This window comes from Mustela putorius, unplaced genomic scaffold (assembly GCF_011764305.1).
Source record: "Mustela putorius furo isolate JIRA1106 unplaced genomic scaffold, ASM1176430v1.1 tig00000508_pilon_pilon_pilon, whole genome shotgun sequence".
In the NCBI taxonomy this organism is placed as follows: Eukaryota; Metazoa; Chordata; class Mammalia; order Carnivora; family Mustelidae; genus Mustela; species Mustela putorius.
The window spans coordinates 4,598,944-4,617,576 of record NW_025421402.1 but is presented as its reverse complement, the minus strand read 5'-3'; the positions used below and the strand labels follow the sequence as shown (position 1 = coordinate 4,617,576).

The 18,633-nt window shown below is 44.9% G+C and overlaps 1 protein-coding gene across 2 annotated transcripts; it reads left to right on the top strand.

The window, feature by feature from the left end:
* The first annotated feature begins 8,655 nt into the window (after positions 1-8,655).
* Positions 8,656-16,911, top strand: PPP1R15B (protein phosphatase 1 regulatory subunit 15B). 2 transcript variants are annotated; one of them, XM_004756394.3, is made up of 2 exons: positions 8,656-10,237; positions 14,230-14,376. In XM_004756394.3, the coding sequence occupies exons 1-2, from the start codon at positions 8,881-8,883 to the stop codon at positions 14,241-14,243; spliced, it is 1,371 nt and encodes a 456-aa protein (XP_004756451.1). In that variant the 5' UTR covers positions 8,656-8,880; the 3' UTR covers positions 14,244-14,376. The 2 variants fall into 2 exon arrangements, with proteins under 2 accessions (XP_004756451.1, XP_004756450.1); XM_004756393.3 differs by having other exon boundaries at positions 8,661-10,995; positions 14,230-16,911.
* The last annotated feature ends 1,722 nt before the right edge of the window (positions 16,912-18,633 follow it).

The window sequence follows — 18,633 nt, the reverse complement described above, 5'->3', positions numbered from 1 at the left end:
GATGAAAACAGCCGGTATACAAGATGAGATACGAATGGCTGGTGGTCTGATAAATGGTGCCGCTCAGATGCACTGGTCCCCATTTCACATTCGTCAGCCAGATCTACCCTCAAAGCAGCACCGTCAGGTGAATGGTATCCCCATTTCACTGATGAAGAAACAGAGGCTCAGAGAGATTCAGGGATTTGCCCAAGGACACAGCCATTCAGCCTTGGGTCTGGAATTTGAACATAGGAATGACCCCAAACCTGGGGCAATTTTATAGGTAATCTTTATTACGGCCCCTTACACTGGCGTAGTATTTGTTAGTTTTCAGAGTGTTCTGTATTATAAGTGATGTCATTTTTCATTACAGCTGCTGTGGAAAGTCAGTATGGTTCATTCATGCATTCTGTCAACAAACATTTACTGTGTTTACCAGTGCTTCATGGTGGCAGGCCCCTATTCACAAAGTATACAGCTCCCGGAGTTGTGCACTGGGCCCTGGACAACATACCAGGTTGAGGGTCCCAAAGATAAATCAGGACAATCTCTGCGTTTAAGAAGTCTACTGCCAGAGCGCCTGGGTGGCTCAGTGGGTTAAGCCTCTACCTTCGGCTCAGGTCATGATCTCAGGGTCCTGGGATCGAGCCCTGCATCTGGTTCTCTGCTCAGTGGGAAGCCTGCTTCCCTCTCTCTGCCTGCCTCTCTTCCTTCTTGTGATCTCTCTCTCTGTCAAATAAATAAATAAAATCTTTAAGAAAAGAAGTCGACTGCCTAGTGATATTTAGCCAACCATGTTTTATAAAAGAGGAAACTGAACCTCTGAGATGGGTTATGACTATGAAGTCACAAGAGCAGAACCGTGGCCCGGAACGGAACTCGTCAAGTGGAAGGAGGCCATGTGACCCTTGTTAAGCATTTCACCCAGTTGTCAAAACTCTCCAGTGGGGTATCCTGTTTCACCCTGGGAAGTTCTGTGGGGGCTTCCAAGGGACTTCCAGGAGTAAACAGTAGTTAAGAAGTTACCTATTTTGCCGGGTTTCTAAGTGGTTTTGAGATGTCACTGCGGTTCTGGACAAGTCCCAAGGGGCCTTTTTAAAAGTTAGAACTTGAATCTGGCAAGTCTTAGTTGAGGAAATTTCTTGGCCAAATGGGGCAGAAATCTGAACCCCCCCCCCCGAGGGGGTGGGGATGGGAGGTGGGAGTAGAGGCAGAAGGGTTGCCCAGGGAAAAGAAACAAAAGAAGCCCGGGAGGCTGGGTCTTCTGAGTGCAAAGAGAGGTGCCAAGAATGAAATAACCTGACTGGCTGGGATTTGGGAGCAAAGATTAGATTGGACTTGAAAGGTCAAAAATGAGGCAGCATTCTTTTTTTTTTTTTTCTTTCTTTTTTTTTTCAAAAAATATTTATTTATTGGAGAGAGAGAGAAAGTGAGAGAGCATGAGAAGGGTAAGGGTCAGAGGGAGAAGCAGACTCCCTGCTGAGCAGGGAGCCTAACGCGGGACTCGATCCCTGGACGTGAGGCAGCATTCTTAAGTCGGGAGGTGATTCTGGTGGCTGGACTGTGTCTGAGGGGTCTGTTCAGCCCACCACACTGAGGGCCTTCTCTGGCTTAGGCCAGGTGACCAGGCAGTGTCGCCATGAAAATGACAAAGATGAGGATCCTGTCCTCAAGGAACTCACTGTCCAGCTAGGGAGGTAGACCCGGGAACAAAGAATTACAGCATGGTGTCTCAGGACGAGGTGGGGGGAAGGGGAGGCCCCCCGGGCAGGCTGAAGGGGCTTCACAAGGAGGCACTGAGCTGAGCTTTGAAGTCAGTCAGAAGTCCAGATTTTCTTAGTGTGATGGGACTACCCTAGGAAGGTTCTGAGGAACAGACTGAAGTGCTCCAATTTACGTTTCAAAAGGTCATTCTAATTGCCGTCAAAAGACCACACTTTAAAAATGGCGCCCTGGGGTGCCTGGGTGGCTCAGTGGGTTAAGTGGTTAAGGGGTTAAGCCTCTAACTCTTGGTCTCAGCTCAGGTTAGGGTTGTGGAATTGAGCCTCAGACGTTGACTCAATTGGGAGTCACTTCTCCCTCTCTCTTCCCCTTTCCCCCTCACTCCCACCCCTGCGCACGCACTCTCAAAAAAATTAAAAAAAATTTTTTTTTAAGATTTTATTTACTTATTTGACAGAGAGAGATCACAAGTGGGCAGAGAGGCAGGCAGAGATCGAGGAGGAAGCAGGCTCCCTGCTGAGCAGAGATCCTGATGTGGGCCTTGATCCCAGGACCCTGAGACGACCTGAGCCAAAGGCAGAGGCTTTAACCCACTGAGCCACCCAGGTGCCCCCACAAAATAAAATCTTTATTAAAAAAAATAATAATAAAAGGTCATTCTGGCTGTTTGAAGCAAGAATGGAAGCAGCGGAGAAGTCTCTTCCAGAAGTCTAGGAGGGAAATACCATGGTGGGGGTGAGGGTGGATGGTGAGCAGTAGAGAATTCTGGAGAGAATTAGTGGATTCCAAGGTGGAACCGATGGATTCGATGTGGAGTTGAGGGCAAGAGGAACTGAGGGTGACTCCTAAGTTTAGGGCCTTGGCAATAGGTGAGGAGGATGGTAGCAGCCATTGAGGAGCCTGGAGAAGAGGCTTGGCGGAGCTGAATGGAGAGTTTTGTTTCGGGAACCTGGCTGGCGCAGTCCATAGAGTCTGTGACTCTCAATCTCGGGGTCGTGAGTTTAAGCCCCATGGAGCCTACCTAATAAGTAAATAAAATTATTATTATTATTATTATTTTTAAATATTTTATTTATTTATTTGACAGAGAGAAATCACAAGTAGGCAGAGAGGCAGGCAGAGAGAGAGAGAGAGGAAAGCAGGCTCTCTGCTCAGCAGAGAGCCCCATGCGGGACTCGATCCCAGGACCCTGGGATCATGACCTGAGCCGAAGGCAGCAGCTTAACCCACTGAGCCACCCAGGCACCCCAAATAAAATTATTTTTTAAAAGAGTTTTGTTTTGATCATGGCCAGTTTGAAATGTGTCGACATCCATGTGGAGAAGCCGGAGAATGGAATCTGAAGCTCCCAGGAGAGGTCAACCTGGAGTTCAGACATGGACGTCATGTGCAGGAGGTCAAGATCACCTAGATTAGGCTGGAAAAAAAGACACAGTGGGACTGAGCTCAGATATAGGTTAACGTTCAGAGGAGGAAGAGGAGCAGGGAAAGCAAGAGAGCACCATCATGGGAGCTTAAAGAAAAGTCCTGTCCATATCCTAGGGCTGCTGTAGCAAAACACCATAGACAGGGGGCCGGCGGTGGGGGGCGGCAGGGGCGGATGCATGAACAACATAATTTGCTCCTAGGTCTAGAGGCTAGAAGGCCACGATCAAGGAGTTGACAGAGTTGGTGCCTTTTGAGGGTTGAGAGGGAGAATCTGTTCCATGCTTCTTCTCCCTTCTGGTAGTTTGCTGGAAATGGTTCACATTTCTTGACTTGCCAGGTGCATTACCCCAATCTCTGCCTTCATGTTACATGGTGTCCTCCTTGTGTGTTCATGTGTCATCATTCATGTGTGTCTGTGTCCATATAAGGACACGATCATCCTGGGTTGGACCCATCCTAATGACTTCATCTTAACTTTGGAAGACCCTGTTTCCAAATAAGGCCACGTTCGCAAGTACTGAGGGATTAGGACTAAAACATCTTTTAGGAGGACACAGTTTGACCCACCACAGTCAAAGGATTGGACTTGGTAAACTCTTGGGGATCTTGATAAGGGCTGTTTGTTGTTGTTGTTGTCGTTTTCTTCAATAGGCCCATGCCCATGGTGGTGTTTGAACTCATGACCCTGAGATCAAGAGTCTGATGCCCTATCCACTGCGCCAGCCAGGTGCCCGGATAAGGTTGTTTTGAATGACTAGTGGGGACAAAGTTCACACTGAAGGCCACTGAAGAGAGAAGAGGTGCTGAGAAAGTTAGAGACCATAACCATAGGTGACTGTTGGAGAAACTTTGCAGTAGTGGTACAGAAAGTTGAAGGGGCATGAACCTGGGAGAGTATTTAAATTTTCTTAAATTTTAATTATTTAAAGAATTATTTATTTTATTTTATTTTTAAAATATTTTATTTAGGGGCGCCTGGGTGGCTCAGTGGGTTAAAGCCTCTGCCTTTGGCTCAGGTCATGATCCCAGGGTCCTGGGATTGAGCCTCCCATCGGGCTTTCTGCTTAGCAGGGAGCCTGCTTCCCTCCTCTTTCTCTGCCTGCCTCTCTGCCTGCTTGTCATCTCTGTCTGTCAAATAAATAAATAAAATCTTTAAAAAATATATTTTATTTATTTATTTGAGAGGGAAAGAGAGAGAGCATGAGAGGAGAGAGGTCAGTGGGAGAAGCAGACTCCTTGCAGAGCACGGAGCCTGATGCAGGACTCGGTCCTGGGACTCCATGATCATGACCTGAGTCAAAGGCAGTCGCTTAAACAACTGAGCCACCCAGGGGCCCAAGAATTATTTATTTAAGAGAGAGAGAGAGAGAGCATGGGGTGAGGGGCAAAGGGAGAGGGAGAGAGAGAGAGTCTCAAGCAGACTCCCCACTAAGCATGGAACCCGATACCAGGCTTGATCTAAAGACCCTGAGATCACCACCTGAGCCAAAATCAAGAGTCGGACACTTAACTGACTGTGCCATCCAGGTATCCCAAGATTTTTTTAATTTTTAAGACAAGTGATATTAACTCTGCATGTGAGTGCTCTAGAAGCCTGAGAGAGAAAATTATACATTACAGGAAAGGGGCTAAGGGAGGCCAGAAGTCCTTTGGTAGACATGAAGGGGTAGGATCCAGGAGGCTGCTCTTCTTGTCATGGGACTGAAGGCAGAGTAGTGGGTCCAAAGGTAGGTAGATTGGTGGGCTTAGTGGTGGAAAGATGAGGTTGTTTATGTTCAATTGTATCTGGTTTTCCAATGAAGCGTGAGGTGTGATCTGAAGCTGAGAATGTGTGTTCATGGGAATGCTGGCAGTTGGAAGAACGAGCGTTGTGAAGCTGTCTTGGAGTGTAGGAGAAACAAAGCTACGTCAACCGCTGCAGGAGTGGCTGGCACTGATGAGATTTGTCATCACAAACACAAAGCAAGTCAGTGGACACGGTTGAGTGCCTCCACAATGATTAACTCTAAGTGTGTAGACTCAGAATAAGTGGGTAGTTGGGTTTAACCAGGGTTGGGGTTTTGCCAGAGAAAAGCAAGAGTGTGAGCAGTCTTTGCAAGGGGACCGCAGAATGCACGCTGGGTGAGGAGGGAAGTGGAGGAGGGTTTCTGGAGGTTGGCAAGTTGCCAAGAAGGATCCCAGCGCAGTGGGTTGCAAAGATGGGAGGTGGGAGCCACCCAAAGTGTGGAATACCTAGAAATAAGATTTTGGAGGTGGTACTGACTCAAAAAAATGATGTCAAAAGCGATATACCCTTTATATCAGGCATGCAAAATCTTTAAAAATAAACATAATTAACTGAGGTTTAAATCTTCTCTTTTGCCAAAGTCCCAGCCAGCTTGCCAGTCCAAGGACTTCTTGTTTTCACCCTCAGGCCAGCAGTCATGGCAACACCTTGTTATCTCCGTGTCCAGAACTACCTTCTGTTTGCTTTCTACTTGATAGCAGGCTCGAGGAGGCTGGTTTACACTTTTCCTTTTGGGACTGATAATGCAAAGTCACGTATTCCTATAGTTTTTGATACTTTATGATTGTGGGGTTTTTTCCCCCTTTAGAACAACTTCCAAGGTGAGGACATATAGTCATATGTATTCAATGACTAGATGGGGAAGGGGAGGCTCATTCAAGAAAGATTTAAGAAATGTTTTTCAGGGGCATGTGGTGTTAATGACAAAGTTGAGAGTGGAAAGCAAAAGGCTTTAGCCATGAGGAAGATAATAGTTGTTATAAATTATGAATACTCTCCCATTCATTCAACAAACTATTGGTCACCTGTTGTGTGCAAGTCAACATGTTAGGTCAGGGGTTCCTAAACTTTTTGGTCTCAGGATCGCTTTTACACTCTTAAAAATTATTGACGACCCCAAGGAACTTTTGTTTCTGAGTATTGTATCTATTCAGAGTGTTACTGTTTAAGAACTCAAAGCTGAGGAATTTTAAGTATTTATTAAAAATAATAAAGCGGGCTGTGCGCCTGGGTGGCTCAGTGGGTTAAGCCGCTGCCTTTGGCTCAGGTCATGACCTCAGGGTCCTGGGATGGAGTCCCGCATCGGGCTCTCTGCTCAGCAGGGAGCCTGCTTCCTCCTCTCTCTCTCTCTCTGCCTGCCTCTCTGCCTACTTGTGATCTTTATCTGTCAAATAAATAAATAAAATCTTAAAAAAAATAATAATAATAAAGCGGGGCACCTGGGTGGCTCAGTGGGTTAAGCCTCTGTTTTCCGCTAAGGTCATGGTCTCAGGGTCCTGGGATTGAGCCCTGCAGTGGGGTGTGTGTGTGTGTGTGGGGGGGTGTCTGCTCAGCAGGGAGCCTGCTTCCCCTTCTCCCTCTCCCTGCCTCTCTGCCTACTTGTGATCTCTCTGTCAAATAAATAAATAAAATCTTAAAAAAATAATAAACCCACTACATGTTAACATACTTTTAATGAAAAATTATTTTTCAAAACAAAAACTTATAGCAAAAGAGTGACTTTTAATGTCTTTAATGTCTGGCTTTTAAAAGAAACAACTCCAATCTCCTATCTGTTTTTGCATTCCACCTGTTGTTGCCAGATCACTTATCATGTGTCCTCTAGAAGATACGTGCCCACTGCACACTCGTGAGAAAGTGAGACCTAAAAAGTAAAATAACAGCTCTGTATTATTCTGAACATGTTTTTGGCCTTTTAGGGCCCTCTGAAAGGTCCTTCAAATGGGATCCCTGGGGGGGCTCAGATAATATTTTGGGACCCACTGGGCTAGGTGTTGGGATACAGCCCTCAAGGAGCTGAGACCAGCAGGTAAGGACATAACAGGTATATATAGCGTAGCGTGTTAAGTCCTCACATAGTATATAATAACAGAATTCTAACTGGGAAGGTCGACAAAGGCTTCAAGAAGGAGCTGACATTTGAGATACACCTTGAAGCATGAGTACTTGTATAACAAGGAAGAAGAGGGCTTTTTCAGCTGAGAAACAGCGGGGGTAAAGGCAGGAAACAAGACCAGTGTTCTAGAGCATGCGTGCATGAAGGGAAGTTAGAACGAGAAGGCTGGTAAGGTATAGTGGGCAGACAGGGTGTATCGAGCCTTTACTGTGTAGCAATAGGAAATAACTGTTAGCCCATAAATAATAGAGACTAGCTGATGTTTATGCTCCTACCCTATCCAGGTGTTAGAATTAGTGCTCTCTCCAGCATGTTGAAAGAGGAATTATTAGCCTCACTTGACAACCAAGAAACAGGCTTTATGTATTTAATTGGCATGCTTGGATTTCTTTTCTGTTATTAAGCGGACTCCTTTTAATATGTTTTTCTGAAGTTCTTAGGATTGAAAATTAGATATTTCCAGAGATATGAATAAGATAATAAGGGGTAAACCATAGAGACTGAGAACTTTTCAGATTCCTAGAAGGAAGTAGCTGTTCTTTGAACAGACCCACTGAAGCAGGAAGAGCCACTGGCTTCCTCCTGGCTCCCAAAAGATCTTTCTTCTGTCCCTAAGTACTCAAAACTGCCATACTTCCTCTGCGATAGATATTTGACTTCAGAGGTGTCGATGAAAAACTTTTAGTAGAAATAAAGAAATGAGTTAAGACCAGCTCACAACAGAGAATCAAATATAGCAATTAAAATAATCAGACAACATTTTTTCAGATGATAATGGCCGGTGCGTCCCTCTTCGCCCGTTGTATTCTGCGGTTCTGGGGGGCTCAGGATACAAATAGGGCTTGAATGTGTTGCCTGCTGGGAAGCATTTGAGAGTCAACTATTCTGGGGCCTATGTTTCTTTCCTCCTCTGCAACTTCGGTTTGCCTCTCTGAAAGGGGACAGTCTGATAGGGACACCGCCTGAGAAACAGCTTTCACATCTTCGTGGGGGATGTTTGTGGGTTAGATATTGAGTTCTACGTCCTAGGCAAAGCTAAATAGTGATTCAGAAACCCCAAACCCGAAGGGGCAGGAATGCATACGAATGACTCGTTTTTCACTTTAGGTTTTGCACTCTTATTATTATTCCCTCCGAATTATTAGTGTCTTAACACGAGACATGTACTTACACAGTATTGCCAATTTCTATTATACTAAGATCTCCCGCGGATGATCTCCTTAGCACTCAACATTACAGGAACCCCGATATATGCAAGTCAGAAGCAACTGTATACCCTAGGGTGTGTATTAGGCCCTTGAAAGGGCTTCTGGGAATTTTCTTGTCATCTCGGAACGTCCCCTTTCGCCCAGAAGGCAGAGCCGGGCGGGGGGACGCCGCCGAGGCGGAGCGGTCTCCTAGGAGACCACCGGGGAACGAGTGCGCACGCGTAAAGCCTCGGCCCGGCTGATGCAACCTCCGGCGCGTGGTCTGGGTCCGCCGAGAGTAAGGAAGCCGACAGGGAGCCGCGCGGGACCAATCAGCGGCCGCTCGCAGGAGTCCGGAAAGGCCCGCCCGCCGGGGCTCTGCGAGTGACGTTGGGCGACGCGGGGCTGGTGGCGTAGCCAGCCGCTATCCTTCCCTTCGTCCTCTTTCCGGTAGGTGTCCTGCTCCGCGCTGGCCCCGCGGCCATTTTGGGCTTCGCTGCCACCCTCGCCCGCCTGCCCAGCCCTTCCGGGGTTGCACTGCCCAGGGGCTTTTTAACGGCCCGTCCCCTCTGGCTAGTCGCCGCAGTCGCCGCGGGAGGGCTCTGTCTACGGTGGAGGAGCCTCGAGCGAACTAGGACACCTTCGTCCCGCCAGAATGAATGTCGCCTCCTCTGCGTCCTGCGCCTGCTGTTCCGGCCTGTGGTCCAACGCCCGCGGCCGAAGCCGCTTCCCCTTGTGGCTCTTCTCCTGGCCCGGGGATCGGCCTGGGACCCCGACTCCGCCGCGCGGCAAGGCCAAGACTGCGTAGACGTCTCCGGATAACGCCCGACCTGCAGCCCTCAGAGACTGCCCAGAACAAGGACATGGAGCCGGCAGCAGACGGATCGCGGCCGCGGCCGGGCTCCCGGTTCTGGCTGCTCTCCTTCTTTCCCCGGCGCTCGCAACCCAGACCTTCCAAATTGCCCACACCTTCTGCCCCGGAACACTCCGGGGATTCCAGACTGGCTGCTGCCCCCGAGCCCCAGGCTCGGACCGGCTACTGGATGAAGCTGCTTTCCCAGCTCTTCGCGCCACTCCCCGGCTTGCTTCAGAAGCTGCTGATCTGGAGCCAGCTTTTCGGCGGGTTGATTCCGACCAGATGGCTAGATTTTGCTGGAGGCTACAGCGCGCTCCGAGCCCTGAAGGCTCGGGAGGACCCGGACGGCCCCCCGGCGCAGAAATCTTTAAGGTCGCTGCGGCTCGACCCCTCGGACGACTCTGCCGCCAGTCCCCTCGATTGGCTGGAGGAGGGCATCCACTGGCAGTGCTCGTCCTCAGATCTAGAATTGGGACTCAAAGCCCAGGCCGGAGTTCTGCACCCCGGCGTGCACGCTTTTCTGTTAGAGCCGCAGCTGTGGGGGGCAGTGGAGCTGTTGCCGAGTGGCTTCCAAGGCCATCTGTGCTCTAACCGGGAACTTGGCTCTCCGCCCGCCGGCCCTCTAAACCGGCGTTTAAGCAGTTTCAGCGTCGTCTCCTATTTGTTGAAGCCCGCCTATCTGGGCTGCCTGCCCCGGGTGGGGCTCGTCTATCAGAACGGCGTGGGAAGTGGCGAGCCTGTTGATTTCCAGACCTTCAGCGCAGAGGGCAGCTGTCGCACTGAAGACCGTGATCCTCCCTACCCGCCAAAGGCGGAGATCGCTTGCCCCTCCCGGCAGGGACGTCCGCCTCTTTCTAAAGAGGGCCTGCCAGAAATCCACCATCTTCGCACGAAACGGCTGGAGTTCCTTCAGCAGGCCACCAAGGGGCAAGCGTTACCCACCCCAGACCAAGATCATGGCTACCACAGCCTGGAGGAGGAACAGAACTTGCTCCGGATGGATCTGAAATCCGGCGGAGATAGTCCCACGCTGTGTGTTCCCTCTGTTGGATCCCTTCCTGAAACCGCCCAGGAACCCACCGAAGGAAGAATCGCATCGTTGACTACAGAGGTTCCAGTCTCTTTGGAAGAGCCGGACCCCTTGGAAGGAAGGCTGTCTGGTGAGATACCAGTGGAGAAAGAGCCTGGAGAGGACCAAAGAAGTGTTGGGGACTCCTCAGACCTAGAAAATGACCTTCCCATTTCCACCAGGCCAGCTTGTAGTAACAGACTGATAGATTACATTTTGGGGGGAACATCCAGTGACCTAGAAGTGAGTTCTGACTCTGGAGGTGAGGATTGGGATGAGGAAGCTGAGGATGATGGTTTCGATAGTGACCGCTCACTCTCAGAATCAGACCTTGAACAGGACTCTGAAGGGCTTCACCTTTGGAACTCTTTCTATAGTGTAGATCCTTATAATCCCCAGAACTTTAGGGCAACAATTCAGACTGCGGCCAGAATTGTTCCTGGAGACCCTCCTGACTCAGAGGAGGATTCGTCTGACAAGTCTGATGTGGAGAATTCTCCCCAGACTGGAAGCCTTCCCGAGTCTCCTGACCATAATTCTGGGGAGGAAGAGGACTGGGAATCTAGTGCAGATGAAGCAGAGAGTCTCAGGCTGTGGAACTCTTTCTGTCATTCCGATGACCCCTACAACCTTCTAAATTTTAAGGCTCCTTTTCAAACATCAGGGAAAACTTGGAAAGGCTGTCGTGACTCAGAGAGGCCGTCTGAGCCTACTGTGGCCATTTCTGGTCGTCACACCGTATTATCTTGTGAGGTGCAGCTGTTAGGCAGCCGAGAGAGGGAAGGTCCAGACTTGGTACCGGGTGGGGTTCTTTCTGGAGAAAGACGCAAGCGTATCAAGAAAAAAAAGGTTGGTTTCTTTTCTTCTTTTTTTAATGTGCCTGATGACTTGTACTGTTTTGTTATGGTTAAATACGCTAACATGGCTCTCCAGGAGACAGAGTAGTGCATGTTTTTGAGGAAGGACTCTAACCTTGTGTACTTGGATTAAGAAGCGACACTGCCACCCCATCCCCACCTGACATGCCCCCACTGCCTTCTTCCCTTCTATGGAACGTCGTCATTCCTCTCCAAATCGAAGTTGCTGGGTTATTGATGCTAGCAGAAAAGTGCCCTTTCCATCTGGGTTTGTAGCTCTGGGTTTTATTCACAGGATTAACGGTGTCTTCATTCCTGTTAAGAGCCCAGTGGGATGATAGTACCAAGCAGCAAGTTTGCCATGAAAGAAGATGCTAATTTCAGTATAAAAACTTTTGACATGAAGATGATTTTGCTTGACGGTAAAAGAAAAATACAGAAAATAGTACTTCCGTTTCCTGAGAATGCAGTACTAGTTATCATTGGCCACTTACAGGTTAATAATCATCTGTAATGATGGTGGTTACCTATTTGGTTTATCTTGAGGACCTGCTTCCTGTACCTAAGCTAGTCTTAAAACTTCATGGAACATTTTACTCTTTCAACACCTTGTCAAGTTCATCTTATTTGGGGTGGTCATTAGAGTTGCTTTATTTTTTCCCTCTACTATTTATTCAGCGAAAGTTGTTTTTTTAATTAAAAAAATTTTTTTTTTTTTTTTAAGATTTTATTTATTTGACAGAGGGAGAAGCAGGCTTCCCACTGAGCAGGGCTCCATTCCAGGACCCCAGGATCATGACCTGAGCCGAAGGCAGACGCTTAACAAGACTGAGCCACCCAGGTGCCCTTCAGCGAAAGTTATTAATTGGAGAGAAATTTCCCCCAAAACACAGGGTATCTTTTACTGTAGAGGGATTTTTTAAAGTTTCGTGTACACTTATTTGGAAAGAGAAAGGAGGGTAAATTATTCTTGACCTCAGATTCTGCCGCGTCAGAAAGTTTCAGGTGGATAGTGCTGTAATCTATTGGCTCCAGATGGCCGGCTTAATGCTGTGAGAGTTCTTCCTGGGTAGAAAATATCTCTACAGGTGATAACCTGTGGAATTGGTCATGTTAATAATTTAGTTCACCCTTCTGTAAGTACTGTCATGAAAGATCTTTTTATTTGTAAGGGGACCCTGACAAAATGACCTGTTTGGTGAATAGGTTTAAAAAAACCTATTAGTGAATAGGTTGAAACCTATTAGTAAACCTGTAGGTAAACCTGTTAGTGAATAGGTTAACTTGTGGCCTGATGTAACATGGAGTGATGGAATGAGCGTGTGGTGTCTGGAGGCCTGTGTTCCCTCCTGCTGAGTGGGTAGGGCCAAGAAATTTGGGAAAACAGCCAGACCTGCAAAGTAACTTGACTTCTCATGGCCTCGATTCACTCGTTTATCTGATGGGAATAATAATTATAAATGTGTGAATTATTGCATGATTTAAATGAGATGAGTGTGCAAAACTCCTAATTCATCACCTTGCCTTTAATTGGTAGCTGTTCAGGGACCTCAGGCCAGTCTCATGTTTCATTTTAGCTTGCTTATTGAGCAAAAATGGGATGAGTCAAGTAGATATGAGACTACTGATTGTGAACAAGAAGCAACATTTATAAAAGGTTATGTCTAAAATATGGTAGAATTATTTGGCAGCCTTTGACAACAGGTCTTGAGGTATGTGGGACTCATGGGTAGTACTTGATTCTTAGAATGAGAATTAAACCGCCTGTATCAGTGACATAGTGCAGATTGTGGAGCCATACTCCGGGTTTGAATCCTGATCACGACACCAGAGGGAAGTGGTGTGGTTGGAAACAAGTTAGTTAACCTTACTTTCTTTACCTATCTGACGGAGGTGGCAGTAGTACAGACCGTTTAGGGTTGGTGTGAGGATTAAAGGAGATAAAAATTGTGAAGTCCTCTGAAATGAGCCTGGCCTGTGGTAAACATAGATAAATGCTGCTGTTGTTACTTACTTTAGTGACACAGTGAGTGAGTAACTCTAGAATGCAATATCTAGTAAGATGTTACGTACCTGCTAATTGTCCTCGAGGGCATTCCATGGCCTGATGTAAAGGGAATGAAAGGAGTAGGCCACGGTGGGATTAGCTGATGTAACTGTTGAACATATTTTAAAGCAAGGATTTACTTCTGGAGTTTGCTGTGTTCGCAAGAAATTTATTTATTTGTTTATTTGAGAGAAAGACTCCCCGCTGAACAGGGAGCCCGATGTGGGACTCAGTCCCAGGACCCTGAGATCATACCTGAGCCGAAGGCAGACGCTTAAGTAGCTGAGCCACCCAGGTGCCCCTTGAAAAAAATTTCTATGGTAGAAATTAAGTAGGGATTAAAAGGGACTTTCATTCATTACATGAAATCCTATATTTAGTATTTACAGTATAGTAAATAAAATATAGTATTTACAATTGCATGTGTATACAGTAGTAGCAGATTGAGGAGGAATACAAAGAGGATTTTCATCTCAACTAGAATGTCTCTTCTATTAATATAACCTTAAAGATAGGTTAATTGGCTGTATTTTGTTTATTAGGTAACTTTTTCTATAGTCTGATTACAAAACTAATGAAAGAGTAACACTGTGTTTATGGTGCAGAAATTGGAAAGTACTGAAAAGTGAAATTGTATTTAAAAGGAAAAAGGAAGACTGGAAATTGGTGAAGATCTTGTAAAACTTTTGTGCTGTTCTCAAAGCATTGACTAACGTTAACTAATAACTATTGTGAATATGTCTGAAAAAAATTTGGGTAACATTTGTCATTTTGGAAGAAGAGTGTCACAGAACGGTATTTTCCTAAGGATTTAAAAAAAAAAAATCCAGCACTCATAACATCAGGAAATTCTCAGTTCCTCATCTGGATTCATTTTATTAACACCAAAAGCCAAGAGGAAGGAGGTGGGATGACGGAATGGCAAGAGGGAGTCGGGAATATGTGTGTGTATGTGTGAAGGAAATCAAGATGGAGTTTGTTCATTTTTTTTTTTTTTTTTTTTTGACTGAGATGCCGTCCAGTCAGAACTTCTTTTTTTCTTGTTACAGTTGAAACCACATGTTTCTGTAAGATACTTGGATATTTGATACTCTGAAAGAATTAGCATGAAGGGTTAATAACTTCAGTGATGATTTTAAGATTGTAGAGCATGATTAAAATTAGTCTTTGTCTTTATAGGTAACCTTCCTTGAAGAAGTTACTGAGTATTATATAAGTGGTGATGAGGACCGCAAAGGACCATGGGAAGAATTTGCTCGGGATGCATTCAGGTTCCAGAAACGAATTCGAGAAACAGAAAATGCTATTGGATATTGCTTGACGTTTGAGCACAGAGAAAGAATGTTTAATAGACTCCAGGAAAGATGCTTCAAAGAACTTAATGCTTTCAAGCAATGTTAAGATGATTTGGTGGCCTCTAACTCACGCATACACTACCTCTTACTTGAGAGGTTTCTTTTAAAAACAAAAAATTGGCAGCTGTCCTTTTTTGTAGAGGATATGCAACTTGGATATAGTGACCTAGTTTAATGTGTTGTTTTTGTTTGTTTGTTTGTTTTTGTAACCGATCTCACTCAGAGATGGGCCAGGTTTGAAGGCAAGCCCTGGTAATGATGAGATGGTGTGATTCCTAATCCTCCCTTTTTTGATTCAGTTGGATGTATTTTTCAATGTCATATGCTTGCTGAGGTGTAAAAGACCTCTTAAGGTGAAATTTTACATTTTCAAAACCTTTTTCCTTGGGAAACAATATTTATAGGGTTCAAAGCCCATTTTCCATTTTAATTTAAATTCTCTGTACCTGTCTGAAAACTTTGGGCTCTTCCCACCCAACATTCTAAAGTTAATGGGCGTTTATGTTTTCTCTCTATATTTTTTTATTTCAGTGATGTGATCCTTCTAGCTTTAACGCTAAGAAAATAATCTTGTATATGCTATGGACTTAAATTATCTTGTGTCAACTTAGTCCCTTCTAAAAATGACTTTGGGTGAACATGTGTGGTGGGTTTTTATTTCTAGGTTAAATTCTACCTGAGATCTTTCTGAGGGCCGCCACAAAACTTAGGTGTGCAGTACTTTCTGCTACCTTGGGAAAGCTGCATCTTTTTCTGCCAAATTTTAATGTCTCAACACGTTTAGCTTTTGTGCAGACTGTTTCTTGGAGAGGGCTCTGTGTATGTTATTGTCATTCCAGTTCAATGGCTCTTTGTATATTTCAACAGGCAGAATTTGTAAAAAAAACTCCAGAGAGTAATATTTGCATCATAGACATTTACTTTTTAAATTTAAAGGCTGAGAATTTTCCTAGGAAGAAACTAGGAGATTTCTCAGAGCGATTTGGTTTTGTTGTATATGCTGTCAACAGAAAACCAGTGTTATTAATCTCATGCTTCAGCACTGTCACTTTTAAAACCTGTCAGGGTGACACTATAAACTTGGAAAAGGGCACTTCTGAATTTTCCAGTTTGCAATGTAAAATACAGACTTCATCAATCTCCAAGTTTATTGTGTTCTACTGGTCGAGAAGCAATGACAAGGCCTAGACTTCCCGGAAAGGATGGTACTATAGACTTACGGTACTTAGAGACTTAACAAGAAAAAGTCCCATTTTTAGCCCAGAGTTTTCTTTTGAATTGAAGTTTTTGCAGTGGCTGGTTGTCCTTGGTGTCTTTAGTTAGCTCGACTTGGTGTGCTTCTGCTAGGCTGAGGTGTCAGTGCTGATCAGCTCCTTCCTGGTCTCTTTCCACCCCACGTGCCTCTTGTTGCAGGTAACGGAAAGCATGAGTAGAACAGGTGACCTATGTTTGAACTTGTTTCATCGTGGGAACAAATTTTTTGTTAGAAGTGCTTGCAGAATTACTACCTCAGTTTACAGTCTACCTGGTCATTATTTTATTCCTATCTGGTTTGCTCTAAGAACCGCCTCCAATAATAATACCTATATTCGTACCTAAACACGCCAGGAGTACAACAGCTTGAAAGCTGGTCAGATTGTGGCAGAGCCGGTGTACGGCGTGTGTGGTGCACCTCCAACTTTCGGGAATCCTAGGGAATGCTTTGGCAGAGTTCTCTTGTAAACTAGGAAAACAGGCTGGTTTTAAGCACCAACTGTGCCCGTTGGAAAGAAGGGATCATTTGCCTTGAAGAAAGCTTTCTGAAATTGGTACGGGCATTCTTTTGAAACCAGACTGAAGTACACTGTTCTAGTTCATGGCTGAGTCTGAAATCTAGCACCTCTGTGTATTTGAAAATAATGGGATAGCTTGGCACGTACTGGATTTTGGAAACTTGTTCCCTTGGAATCCACCCTCACTACCAAATGAGTAAAAGCTTGGTGAAGAATTCTCCCATTTACTACCCTCCTTTAAAGGAAGTGATCAGACAGTGACCGAAAGGACAGAAGGGGCTGTTTTTAAGTTGGGCTGAAGGAGAATAAATTCTTGTCATTTCATCCCAATCCTAGTTGTTAGAACAAAGTTAAACTTGGAAGTTGTAATTGAACATTGTATACATTTAAAGTCTTAAAACAATGGTGCTTTAAGTATCAGTGTAGTATGTGAAAGGCTTTGTACAGACAGGTAAAATTTCCTTTTCTGAGTGTTGCAATGTGATAACAGCACCTCTCCATCTTCGACTTGAAATCAAACTCTCAGATTTTATTTTTGTATAATTTAAGGAAGGTGAATTTAGGGGACTAGAAGACTAAATTGGCTTCTACAGATCCAGTGATGTAAATGTAACCAGTTTGTTGGGATTTTATAGCTAAAATTATATTTGTGTATATAACTTTAACTAATCTGTAAATTGTAATAAATATATTTGCAATTATTAAATGTTACCTGATATTTTGGTTCAAGTTTATATTGTGTGTTTCCTAATATTTTACATTAGTTTTGGGCTTACTGAGCAGAATGTTCAGGGTTAAATCAGGTTTTCTTGTAGAAGCCCTCTAAACATAGAGGTGCCCAACAAATTGCTGTGGTTTAAAAAGGTTATGTGACATGTAAATTGCATCCTGGCTTATTGAAGGGGAGGAGTTTTAAGGGGATAAATAGGATTGCAAACCACATTTTTAAAAAAGGTTTTATTTATTTATTTGAGATAGACAGCACAGCCCAGAGGAGAATCAGAGAGAGAGAGGGAGAAGCTGACTCCAGCCTGAGGAAGGAGCCCAACCTGGGTGCGATCCCAGGACCCTGAGATCATGATCTGAACCGAAGGCAGACGCTTAACTGACCAAGCCACCCAGACACCCCTGAAAACAACATTTTTTAAAAAAAGATTTTATTTATTTGACAGAGACAGTGACAAAGGGAACACAAGTTGGGGGAGAGAGGGAGAAGCAGGCTTCCCACTGAGCAGGGAGCCCCATGTAGGGCTGGACACAAGGATCCTGGGATCATGACCTGAGCTGAAAGCAGCTGCTGAAAACCACATTTTAATAGAAAGGAGATTGGGTTCTTAGAGTATGAAATACCCTTAGAGACTGGGGATTTGATTCCAGAATTGGCCCCAGCCGTCCACTTCTGCAGAGAAAAGAGTAGAACAGAGTATTCACAGAGCAGTAAAATAAATTCACATGCTGGGCTTAGCATAGTATTCCCCCCAACATTTTTTAAAAGATTTTACTTATTTGAGACAGCGTGTGAGTGGGGATGGAGGCGGAGCGGGAAAAGCAGACTACCTGCTGGGCAGGGATACTGACACCATCCCAGGACCCTGGGATCATGACTGAGCCACCCAGATGCCTCTAGCATTTCTCTTAAGGATCAGGGAAACAAACTTTTCTCTAGTTGGTGCATTATTATTAATGATAACATGGTATTGTAAATTGTGGTGTACTGCCATTTACAATGTTGCATAAATGTGACGGTAGCATCAGAAAATTCAAACTTTGGGGACGCCTGACTGGTTCAGTTGGTTAAGCCGCTGCCTTCGGCTCAGGTCATGATCCCAAGATCCTGGGATCGAGTCCCGCATCAGGCTCCTTGCTCAGCAACGAGCCTGCTTCTCTCGCTGCCTCTGCCTGCCTCTCTAACTGCTTGTGTGTACTCTATCTCTGGCAAATAAATTAAAAAAAAAGAAAAGAAAATTCAAACTTTGTACCCTGAAAAAAGACAAACATTTGGGTTATAACAAGCCTATTAATGGATTAAGGCATAATAGCATTCTTCATTTAGGTACTTGGATCTTTTTAGCTAACGAAGAAAAATTTGTTAAAGATTTATTTCTGAACTGGAAGGAAAGAAACATAATTGCAAGTAACAACCATTTAGTACAAATTGAATTGACAGCCCCAGGTTATACTTTTGTTACCATCTTGGGGTTAATGTAAGCAAATTTGGCTATCTCTCTCCAGGAAGGTTTATGAATATAGCCATATTCACATCAAGCCAGATTTATTGTTATGACTCTGATATATAGAAATTGTGCCTTTTTTTTTTTTCTACTTAAGGAGAAAGTTTAAAGCAAATACTAATTGCTGACCTCAAATTTTGACAGCTACAGATTTAGGAATTTGCTGGTCTCATTTGGAGACTTCCTTTGGATCCCCTCTACCTTTTAAAAATAAAAGAAAATATT

Bases quoted from the DNA above. Each gene is read 5' to 3' on its own strand.
- PPP1R15B (XM_004756393.3), top strand. From the start codon at position 8,881: ATGTCGCCTCCTCTGCGTCCTGCGCCTGCTGTTCCGGCCTGTGGTCCA. The intron at 10,996-14,229 runs GTTGGTTTCTTT...TTGTCTTTATAG, and splicing joins AGCGTATCAAGAAAAAAAAG to GTAACCTTCCTTGAAGAAGT.